The 12239-nt window shown below is 46.2% G+C and overlaps 1 protein-coding gene across 1 annotated transcript; it reads right to left on the bottom strand.

Annotated features, from left to right (window-relative positions):
- Positions 1 to 10610: 10610 nt before the first annotated feature.
- On the bottom strand, positions 10611 to 11869 carry LOC127774771 (NDR1/HIN1-like protein 1). Its single transcript, XM_052301063.1, has one exon. The coding sequence runs from the start codon at positions 11603 to 11605 to the stop codon at positions 10808 to 10810; it is 798 nt and encodes a 265-aa protein (XP_052157023.1). The 5' UTR covers positions 11606 to 11869; the 3' UTR covers positions 10611 to 10807.
- Positions 11870 to 12239: the final 370 nt, after the last annotated feature.

The raw sequence follows: 12239 nt of genomic DNA, 5'->3' as shown, positions 1-12239 counted from the left end.
GTTAAGCGTTCCACCGTGAGCATAGTACCAAAACTTCGATCGATCCGGCCATTTAGCGGTGGCCGGTTCGATACCCCTCTCAATCAAACTTGCCTCCATCTCCTCCCACTTCGGCATTGCGACGCTATATCCGCCTGACCCCAAGTGGTGATGGTACTTCTTCTTGGCGGCATTGTCTTTGTTTCTGGCCATCATCGCTTGCCCTTGTTGCCCTGTCTTGTAAGCAACGAACTCGTCCCAATGATCCCTTAGCTTTGGGAATACGTCGAAGTTCGGTGTTAGTTCCTTCAGGATGTATTTCTTGTAGAGATCTCCCTTGAAGCTCTGGAACTGTTCTGCCATTTTCTTCAGAGTCCACTGTTTCACTATGTTCTCCGTACCCGCGGGTAGCGTGAACGTCTCGAGCATTGTGGTCCACAGCATCTCTTTCTCTGAATCCGTGACAAAGCTGTCATTATCCCCGCGTGCCCTTGTTCTGCGCCAGTACACCGTGCTGACAAGCACGTTGTCCCTCACAACCCAACCGCTGTGGCGTACAAAATTCTTGGCTGCTTCTGCCGGGACACTAGGTCGGCCGTCTTCATCCACCTCAGTTATGATGTGCCGACCCTCTATCTTCTTCGCAGCACCTCGTTGTCCGCGTGCCCTCTTCTGTCCAGCGGAGGGATGACTTCCACTAGCCTCCTCCTCATCGTTCCCCTCCTCGTTCCCCTCCGCATTCCTCTGCACGTTCCCCTCCTCGTTCAAGTACTAGTTTGGATCCTCGTTCCCCTCTTCTTCTTTCCAGTACTGGCTGCTTCCCTCTGCGATTGTATCGAATAGTATCTGTTCCTCATCGCGATCAGCCATCTGTGCATACAAAAAATATTTGTTAGGTATATAGGATGTATTTGCTAATCGTAATATTAAAACTCTGCTAATCTTATATTAAATCTCTAATAATCTTATATTAAATGGCTACTAATCTCATATTAAAATTGTAATAATCATATATATATATATATGCTAAGTCTAACAATCTTATATTAAATCTCTACTAATCTCATATTAAATCGCTACTAATATCATATTAAAATTGTAATAATCATATATATATGCTAAGTATAACAATCTTATATTAAATCGCTACTAATCTTATATTAAATCTCTACTAATCTCATATTAAACCGCTACTAATCTTACATTAAAATTGTAATAGTCATATATATATATGCTAAGTCTAACAATATTATATTAAATCTCTAACAATCATATATGCTAAGTCTAACAATATTATATTAAATCGATAACAATCTTATATTAAAATTGTAATAATCATATATGCTAAGTCTAACAATCTTATATTAAACATCTAACAATCACTTGTTACATCACTTGCCTGCGCGAATTCCTTCGATGGCTAGCTACCACTTCGGCTTGAGGGACGACGGCGACGTCTTCTCTGCAACATGACCAGGAAAATGTATTCGTCTAAACGGGCCAAGTTACATATATAATCATATATGTATTACCCGTAAATCGTATTAGTATAAACGCGTTCGTTCTCACACTTTTAGTACAAGTGCATTCACGTTCGTAAGCGTTTCGTGCACGTTCGTTCGCGTTCCGTAATCATTTCGTTCACGTTCGTTCGCGTTCGTTAACGTTTCATGCACGTTCGTTCGTGTTCATTAACGTTTCGTTACGTTTGTTCGCGTTCGTTCACGTTTCGTTACGCTCGTTCGCGTTCGTTAACGTTTCGTTCACGTTCGTTCGCGTTCGTTAACGTTTTGTGCACGTTCGTTCGCGTTCGTTAACGTTTCGTTACGTTCGTTCGCGTTCGGTTACGTTTCAATCACGTTCGTTCACGTTTGGCAATGTTGGGCGTGCGCGGCAGTGGCGTGGCGGCGCAGCGGCGGCGTCAGGGCACCATGGGCCGGCCCGACGGCGTGCGGGCGCGGCGGCGGCGTGAGGGCCCGGCGGCGTGCGGGCGCGGCGGTGGCGTCGGGGCCCGGCGGCGTGGGGGCGCGGCGGCAGCGCGCGGCAGCCGCGGCGTGGCATCGCGGCCGCGTGGCGAGCTCGAGGCGGGGGCGGCGGAGTGGCAGTGGCGACAGCGTGGCGTCGCGGCGGCGTGGCGTAGCGGCCCGGCGGCGTGGCGTGGCGGCGTGGCGAGCTCGAGGCGGGGGCGGCGGAGTGGCAGTGACGATGGCGTCAGCGGCGGTGGCGGCCGCGTCGAAGTCGGTCATCGGCCATGGAGAGAGAGAGATATCGAGATCGAGATCGAGAGAGAGAGGCAGCGGCGGCTCTCACCCAGGAGATGCGGCGGCGGCGTCTGAGGCGGAGGCGGCGAGGACCGCCAAGCGACGGCGAGAGACGACGGCGGTGTCGGCGCGGGGTTGCCCTAGGCATGGTGGCGGCGAAGGAGAAACCGAGATCGAAAAACGTCTAAGTGTTGGTGGAGAAGACGAGGGCGCACCGGGAATATATATACCCCCGGATCTTTAGTCCCGGTTGGTGAGAACAACCGGGAGTAAAAATATCTTTACTCCCGATTCGTAACAACACCCGGGACTAAAGAAGATATTTTTACTCCCGGTTGTTCTCACCAACCGGGACTAAAGATCTTTTCCCGCTATTTCCAAATTCTTTTTAAACCCGGTTAGGGTTAGGAACCGGGACTAAAGATAATAGCAGCTATGTCTTGAATTTCATTGCATATGTGTTTCTAAAATAGTAAATAATGCATTACAATTATTTAAAGTCGAACAATTAATGATAAAACCTTCGAAAAGTTATTGTTGTATGTAGTAGAATACGTGGATAATATATAATAAGCACATGAATGATTTAAAATTGTTAAAAATTCTAATAATCATATATAATTAGCATATGCATGATATTAAATTGTTAAAAATTCTAATTAACATATGTAAATAGCACATGCATGATTTAAAATTAATACAAAATCTAATAATCATATATAATTAGCATATCATGATATTAAATTGTTGAAAATTCTAATTAACATATATAAATACTACATGGATGATTTTAATAAAAAATCTAATAATCATATATAACTAGCATATCATGATATTAAATTATTGAAAATTATAATTAACACATATAAATACCACGTGCATGATTTAAACCTTTAAAAATTCTAATAATCATATATAACTAGCATATGAATGATTTCAATTTGATTAAAATTCTAATAATCATACATAAATAATAAAAAATCTAATAATCATATATAACTAGCATATGGATGATTTCAATTTGATAAAAATTCTAATAATCATACATATTTAACATATGCCATACAACAATTGATTTGTATGGATATTCAGTACATCCAACATAGTTTACATCGTGTACTAATCTCATATTACGGCAATACATCGGCGGTGACGGTTGACCGCACGTACTTTCTCCTCACTATTGTTACTTCCTTGTGATCGCTACGTGAGTAAGGGGTGTCTTCATTTGATAGGAGGATGCTAGGGTCAATCGTCACCGTGAAAGGGGGTTGCCCATCAAACTGATCGTAATCCTCGTCAGTCTTGTCCTCTACTCTGACGATTTTTCTTTTTCCTGGGAGAACCACGTGGCGCTTCGGCTCGTCAGGCCCTTTGCCCTTTTTTCCTTTACTAGACATGTCCGTGACATAAAAAACTTGGGTTACATCATTGGCAAGGACAAAAGGTTCGTCCGAGTATCCAACCTTGTTAAGGTCAACCGTTGTCATTCCACTGTCATCAATCGTTACGCCTCCACCAGTCAACCTAACCCATTGGCACCGGAACAGAGGGACCTTGAGAGGTCCATAGTCAAGTTCCCATATGTCCTCGATGGCACCGTAATATGTGCCAGTTGTACCATCGTGTCCCATGGCATCGATACGAACAGCACTGTTCTGGTTCGTGCTCTTCATGTCTTGGGCCCTCGTGTAGAATGTGTACCCATTGATTTCATATCCCTGGAATGTAGCGATCGAGCCAGATGGTCCCCTCGCCAGGAAGGCCAGTTGTTGGTTAATCGTCTCGTTACCCATGAGATGCTGTCGCAGCCACGTGGAGAAAGTATCAATGTGATGCCTTGTAATCCATGCATCGGACTTACCGATGTTTCTGGCGCGAACTAGAGCCAAGTGCTCCTCGATGTAGGGAGCCACCAATGAAGATTGTTGCAAAACCATGAAATGGGCTTTACGGAATAAATTGTTGTCTACCGTCATTATTGCTTTCCTTCCGAGAGTCCCCTTTCCCCGTAGTCTCCCTTCATGGCGTGATTCAGGTGCCCCGATTGGGCAAAGGTCTTCGATAAATTCTACGCAGAATTCAATGACCTCCTCTGTTCCATACCCCTTGGTGATGCTTGCCTCTGGACGAGCACGGTTACAAACATACTTCTTCAGAACGCCCATGTACCTCTCGAAAGGAAACATGTTGTGTAGGTACACAAGACCGAGAATACCGATCTCTTTGACAAGGTGACAAAGCAGATGCGTCATTATATTGAAAAATGAAGGTGGAAATATCAACTCAAAGCTGACAAGACATTGCACCACATCATTCTGCAGGGCTTCTAATCTATCAGGATCGATGACCTTCTGCAAAATTGCGTTCATCAAAGCAAATAGCTTTGTTATTGTTGCCCGGACATTGTCTGGGAGGATACCCCTTATTACAACTGGTAGCAGCTGTGTCATTAGCACGTGACAGTCATGAGACTTTAGATTTGTGAACTTCTTCTCCTTCGTGTTTATTATTCGCTTTATATTCGTGGAGTATCCAGACGGTACCTTGATGCTCTCCAAGCATTCAAACATACTTTCCTTCTCTGCCTTGCTAAGAGTGTAGCTGGCTGGACTCAAGTAATGGCTTCCTTTCTCCTTTGGTTCCGGGTGAAGGTCACCGCGTTGTTCCATATGCTTCAGATCATTACGTGCTTCCAGTGTATCTTTCGACTTTCCATATACACCTAGGAAGCCAAGAAGGTTTACGCAAAGATTCTTAGTGAGGTGCATCACGTCGATTGCGTGGCGGACGTCCAAGAATTCCCAATAGGGTAACTCCCAAAATATAGAGTTCTTTTTCCACATCGCCACGTGACCATCTTTGCTCTCTATAGGCTGGCTGCCAGGCCCCTTTCCAAACACTACTTTAAGATCTTTAACCATAGCAAATACTGTTTTCCCGCTGCGATGTTTAGGCTTCGTACGGTGGTCCGCCTTATGTTCAAAGTGCTTGCCTTTCTTCCGTACCGAGTGGTTTGCTGCAAGAAATCGAAGATGACCCATGTACACAACCTTCCTACAGTGCTTAAGATATGTACTTTCTGTTTCATCCATACAGTGAGTGCAAGCCTTGTACCCCTTGTTGGACTACCCGGATAGGTTGCTAAGTGCAGGCCAATCGTTGATGGTTACGAACAACAGCGCTCATAGGTTAAACTCCTCCTGTTTGTCCTCATCCCACACGGGGACACCTTCCTTCTTCCACAACAGTTTAAGATCTTCGACCAGTGGTCTTAGGTACACATCGATGTCGTTACCAGGTTGCTTGGGGCCTTGAATTATAATCGGCATCATTATGTACTTCCTCTTCATGCATAGCCACGGGGGGAGGTTGTAGATACACATCGTAACGGGCCAAGTGCTATGGCCGCTGCTCATCTCTCCAAAAGGATTCATGCCATCCGTACTTAAACCAAACCGTATGTTTCGTGCATCCTTTCCAAAGTCTTCGTTAGCTGCCCGTCAACTTCTCCTGGATCATCTCGTCTAATCTTATATCGTAGTACTTTGCAAACGGGGCATGCTTCTAGGTTCTCGTACTCCTCACCGCGATATAGGATACAATCATTCGGACATGCGTGAATCTTCTGAACTTCCAGTCCTAGAGGGCAGACTATCTTCTTAGCCTCGTACGTTGTCTCGGGCAATTTGTTTCCCTCCGAAAGAATGTTCTAGACGAGTTTCAATAAATCGCCAAATGCCTTGTCACTAACACCATTTTTTGCCTTCTATTACAAGAACTCCAGAGTGGTATCCAACTTTTTGTGCCCCTGCTCGCAACCTGGGTACAACGACATTCTGTGGTCCTCTAACATCTTGTCCAATTTATGGGCCCCCTTTTCACTTTCGCAATCCTCCATGGCGTCCTACAACATCTGATCAAGATCATCCGCAACGTTGTTACCATCAGCATCCCTTTCCTCCTCGCCCGTTTGATTTCCTTCAAATCCAGCGTACTGAGCAAAGTCCGGAATATTGTCGTCTTCCACTTCATCTTCTTCCATTTCAACACCTTGCTCTCCGTGGGATGTCCAACAATTATAGCTTGGCATGAACCCCGACTCAAACAAGTGGAAATGAATAGTCCTGGATGCAGAATACTCCTTCTGATTCTTACACTTATTGCATGGACAACAAATAAAACCCTTTTGCCTGTTAGCTTCGGCCACTCTCAAAAAATAATGCACGCCGTCAATAAACTCTTTGGACCGCCGGTCAGCGTACATCCATTGCCGATCCATCTACATGACATGAAAAAAAATCGTACACACATAATTATTCGTACAATAATGACAGTCATACAATAATTATAAAATAATTACAAACTCTTTCAACAGTCACACAATAATGACATATCATTATTCATACAAAAATTATGAAATATTACACCGAATAATTATATATTTACTATTTATAAAGTTTTAAACTAATATTAATGTGTTGTACTTATTTTAATTTTTCATTTTACTTTGTTTTCTATTATTCAAGATTAACTTTCACTATATTTTCCTTCTCAACTATTTTATAAAACCTTCTTTGGCAAATAAACTAAATTTCTATATATTCTTTTTTCTCCACACAAATTTTCTCTCTCATCAACTAACAACAAAATTTTGGAGACAAAAAAGTGTGCAAAACATAGCTCCAAATGTAATATGAAAAAAAAACATTGGAGGATGAAGTTGCTAACCTTTTAGGCACCTCCAATTTGTATATAATCACCAAAATAAATTCACTAGAAATTTTGGCATGACCTCCCCTCTTTTTTGAAGAAATTTTGAAGCTTGTTCGGGCTGGAGGAGGAAGAAGACATATATATAGGGGTGGGACTTTAGTCCCGGTTGGTGTTATGAACCGGGGCTAAAGATCGCCGGGATCTTTAGTCCCGGTTGGTGTTACCAACCGGGACTAAAGTTACGATCTTTAGTCCCGGTTGGTGTTATCCCGGGGGGGCCTGACAGGCCCTGACAACATTTGAACCGGGACTAAATATGATCTTTAGTCCCGATTGGTGTTACCAACCGGGACTACAGATCAAATATGCCTGTTACCCTTTTTAACTGGGACTAAAGATCATCTTTAGTCCCGGTTTTTGTTGCAACCGGGACTATTGTGGAATTAGCCCGACCGACGAAAGATGGTTTCTCCATTAGTGGTATTACATCTATCTAAAATCCCTTATATTATATGATGGAGGGAGTAGTAATGGCTGGTGTGGTTATTTCTCCTTCTTCTTTTTTTTTTGTGGGTGGGGGGAGGGACAAGTCATTTGCAAAAATTCAGTAGGGTAAAAAAAACATTTTGACATGGATATGCATCGAAAAAAAAGTATATAATATCGAGATGGTAGGATATAAAAATGATTTACGATAACTATCTGAGGGACAAACGAATTTGGAAAAACAATTTGGAGAAATGCTTTGCCAAAATCTAGTGAGGTTAACATAAGGATGGATTTTGGTTGTTGCTAGACGTTTAGAGCCCCTTATTATAAGAATGAAAAAGGAAAAGAGTAGAAAAAACGCATGATTTTGATAGGAATGTAAGTGTAAAATAGTGGATCATAAAACGTAAGAAAAATACAAGAATAAGCTTTGATTGGACCGCAATAAAAATTACATGAATCGGATGAAAGAGATAGACTCCAAGGAATTTTTTCAATAGGTTTAACCTCTTGCTAAATTTTCTTCAAAGCCTTTATGCAGTGAGCCATTTCTTAAGAATTTTATAGAATTTGGAAAACTCTAATCCTTTGAATGAAAGGGCTACATTAAAAAATTTACTATAGAATTTCAATTCGATGAAATTCCTCCATAATTTTTTTATTCAAAGGGACCCTTAGTGATCAGTTGAAATTATTGATCTGAAGCTAACTGGAGTACCAAACTAATTTGAACATCGAAACAATAACTTTGAGGGTAGAGAGAAATATGCCTCATGTTTTCTACACAAACATTAATAGTCAGCCACCACCATTACTTTTCTAACTTTTATAAATTTATTTATGATATTTTCTAATATTTTATAATAGTGTAATATTTATTTGAATCAAGTATGTACCGTATGTTCAAATAAACAGACGAATAATACTACCATATTTGATTGGAAAATATTTTATCTATGATATAGTATTATATATTTTCTTTTACCCACGACACAACAAAGTATGTGTATTTTACTAGTTATTAAACAATAGAAAAATTGCGGTTTGAGCCATCTTTTACTAAAGTTTTACCTTTGATTACTTTTAAACCAATCATTTCACTTTCAATTAATTTTATCATGATTTCGATCACCCAACTCTCTTTTATATCCATGTAGCCTCTATTCACAAAGATATGGCCTGCGTATAGATGGAAGAGTTCACCGGTATTCCCAAACCGATTTGATTGATGCTGTCGATGTGTATTGAAGATGTTTGAAATGGTTCAAACCGCAACAAGGACAAAGTTTTTCGGTTCATACTGAAAATATTAGTTTAACGGTTGTCCAGATTTAAATTTGGGTAGTAAAATTTGGCCCAAATCTTCGAAGAATTGTTTGGTTTGTGGTGTGTTGAGCATGCGTCTTGTTTTGGGCCAAATCCAGTCCAGAGGTCGTGCGTCCTTTGCTTGCTGGAAAAAGTACACCCAAGATCCATCAACTTGACATCGAGATACAAAATCGTCCTTGGTTTTAGCCTAAGTAACAACTGAGTTAGCGTGGAACACACGTGAACCCCACGTGTCTTTTCCTCCTTACCCTCCACATCATCATCTCTTTTCCCTCCTTTCCCTTCCTCCTCATCCTCTCTCTCTCTCCTCTCTCTCTCTCTCAGTTTTCTCATTTCGCAGGCGGCGGGCGAGCGGTGGCGGGCAAGATGGGAGGAGGCAGTCGATGGGAGAAGGAGGCAAGATGGGAGATGGCGGGTGAGCAGTCCTCGTACGCGGTCGCCGCCGCCACCACCACGGCGACGAGGAGCAGCACCACCACGCCCGTCCTGCTCACCGGCAGCAGACACCGAAGAAGGGGCGATATGGCGGCGGCGGGCCGGGAGCAGGGTTCGATCTATCGGAAAGAGGAAATATTTCGGGGTCAGCAAAATTACGACGGAAATTTCGTACGAAATTTTCAAACAAATTTTGAATTCAGACATCAAAATTGGGGAAAATGGACGTACACCACAATGGAGTAGCAGCATCAGCAAGATAATGAATGGAAACGAAGCGAGGATGCGAGGTCCCCTGCAAATTGGACCGCAGCTGTTGCCGATGCAATGCGCCGGAGAGCACATCCACTCGTTGTTCAAGCCAACGGGTGGTGGAGCGCCGCTGCTGTACACCTGCTGATTCAGCAGCGCCGCACCTTGATCGGAAACGAGCATCCGCACCTGCACGTCGATTCGACTTCGCCGTCGCCGGAGACCGTCACACTGCTGAGGACTTTGGGGACTGTTGCGCCACCGCGCCGCTTCAGTCGGAAAGGAGCCGCTGCGTCTGCGCGTCAATTTGACCTTGCCGGAGAGCTGCCGCACCACTGTTTCACCCACTCGGCGTCGAGGATTCGGGAGAGATACCGCGCCGCCTCGTTAGGGACGTTAGAGCGTCGTTGGAAGAGATACTGCGCCGCCGCGCCAACCGACTGCTCGACGTTGCCGCACCGCGATGCCTCCGACAGGGCGACGCCGACGCCCGCCTCCCCGCGCCTCGTCGCCACCACCAAGCCGACGCCGACGCCGGATTTGTAGAGCTCGCCGGCCTCCCCGTCGCCTGTCGCCAGCCGCCGCACCTTCCCCTCTTTCTGCCGGCCTGCGAGAGGAGAAAACTGAGAGAGAGAGAGAGGAGGAGGAGGAAGGGAAAGAAGGGAAAAGAGATGATGATGTGGAGGGGTAGGAGGGGAAAGAAATGTGGGGTCCACGTGAGTCCCACGCTGACTCAGCCGCCACATCAGTTAAAACCAGGTCAAAACCGTCGGGACCTTTTGTGATCGGTTTTGATTAGGTAAGAGACGTGAAATATCTGTTTTTGCAGTTTGAGGACGATTTTGTATCTCGATGACAGGGACCTTGGGTGTACTTTTTCCTGGCTTGCTCCGTTGCTCGGCCCATCCCCGGTTGCCGCTGCTCCTACTGGGCTTCAACCCTGAAACGGGGTTGCCCAGTACTTGTGCAGTTCCCATCACCATTTCTGCGTCAGTTTTACCGGCCATTGCTGCAGAAGTTAGCCGGTGAAATTCAATGTCATGTTCCACTTCCACATGGATTTCGCATAACTCCAATTAAAATTATAAATCTCATCACACAGCAAAGCAGCTTAGCATAAATTCTGCATCGATCCTGAAAATTCTGTCGAACATTAACATATGTGATATGGTATCATTATTTTTCGATATTTTATACGTATATTTTGCAAAGGTATCCAGAAGCGGAGACACGTATGCTTACCAATATACGTATACATACGGACACGTGGTCACCCACAGATACACGTACGTCGTCGTCTAGCCGTATAGGTAAATTTTCTACGCGTACACAGGAGGTGTCTGACATCACATGTCGACGGCGCAGGTAGGGTTGCCGAGCAGCGGCGCCTCTGGACCGGCACCCGCGCCACCGCCGCCGCCGCCGGCGGCCTGCAAGCTCTTGCGGACGCCGACGAGGAGGTCGCAGCGGGCGTACATGGAGTGCCACGCGCTCCGGAACGGGCCGGACACGAACCGGACGCGGCCGAGCACCACCACCCGGAGCGCCACCACGCCGTAGGACACGTCCGTGGCGAGCGCCGCCGCGGTGTCGGGGGACACCGGGACGGGCGGCGCCGCGGCGCCGAGCACGGGCGCCACCGCCACCGCGCTGTCCGCGTCCTGCACCAGCGGCGGCATCGGGGCGGGCGCCGTGATGGGCTCCCCGCGGTACGCCACGTACGCCGCCAGCCGGTCGTACCGCGCCGCCGACCGCCCGTTCGGGTTGCGGATGACGAGGGTGAGCTGGAACGACGCGGCCAGCGTGGCCGGCCCGCCGGCGCCGGGGCCGTTGCCGGTGCCGTTGAGGCTGAGGGAGTAGACGGCGACGGAGGTGACGGCGAAGGCCGGGCGGGAGGGGCGGTAGACGAGGTAGAGCACGAGGGCGGTGATGCCGGCGAGGAGGATGACGACGAGCACGACGAAGCAGAGCGTGCGGGCGGGGTCGCCTGCGCAGTACCCGTCGCCGCCGCCGTAGTAGTATCCGTACCGGCGGGGGCGGCGGCCTCCGGGCTTGAGGTCGTCGGCGTGGACGGCCGCCTTCCCGCCGTGGTTGTGGTGGTGGCGCTCGTCGGCTGGCTCCGGCGGGAGGTGGTGCTCGGCCATGCTCTCGCCTTGCTGTCGCGCGCGGCGCGCTCTGTGTGTCAGTGTGGATCGAAGTGTGTGTAAGCTTGATGTGGGTAGGTGTAAGCTAAGGTGGAGTGACGTGTGCGCGCCGGGCGGGCGGTGGCGGTGCGTGGAGTTTGCGCGCGTCGAGGGGATCGATGGAGCGGCGTTGTTTGGATCCGACCACCACTCGATCGAGCTGTCTGCACGAAGGCACCCACCCCGCCCATGTCACTCTTCGAAAACGACAACTATGAAAAACATTTGAATTTTCCATAATCTTATATTCGGAGTTGATTTGGAATTTTTTTTCAGCATAATTATTTTTAGTCTTTGATTTATATCGTTAAGAGCATGTATATAAAAGTTTTATTCACAAATTATTTTACATTTACAAATATATAGTGTTGCTTTTTTCCTCTAATATGTCAAAGGATGTCCAGGATGAATTGATCAGCAGCGGTGACATTTGAAATTTCACTGAGTGAGTTTAGGATCAGGTCGAATTTCTTTCGAGTTGAAAGATTCTGGTTGATGACGTTGCGGTTAAGTGGTCGGGCTGGGCATCTGATGCTTGCACTAACCTAGGTGGTGGGTTCCATAATCTTTCAGCTTTCGATTGGAGCATCTGTGT

Source organism: Oryza glaberrima, chromosome 5 (assembly GCF_000147395.1).
Source record: "Oryza glaberrima chromosome 5, OglaRS2, whole genome shotgun sequence".
NCBI classification, from domain to species: domain Eukaryota; kingdom Viridiplantae; phylum Streptophyta; class Magnoliopsida; order Poales; family Poaceae; genus Oryza; species Oryza glaberrima.
This window is presented reverse-complemented; position numbering and strand designations above follow the sequence as displayed.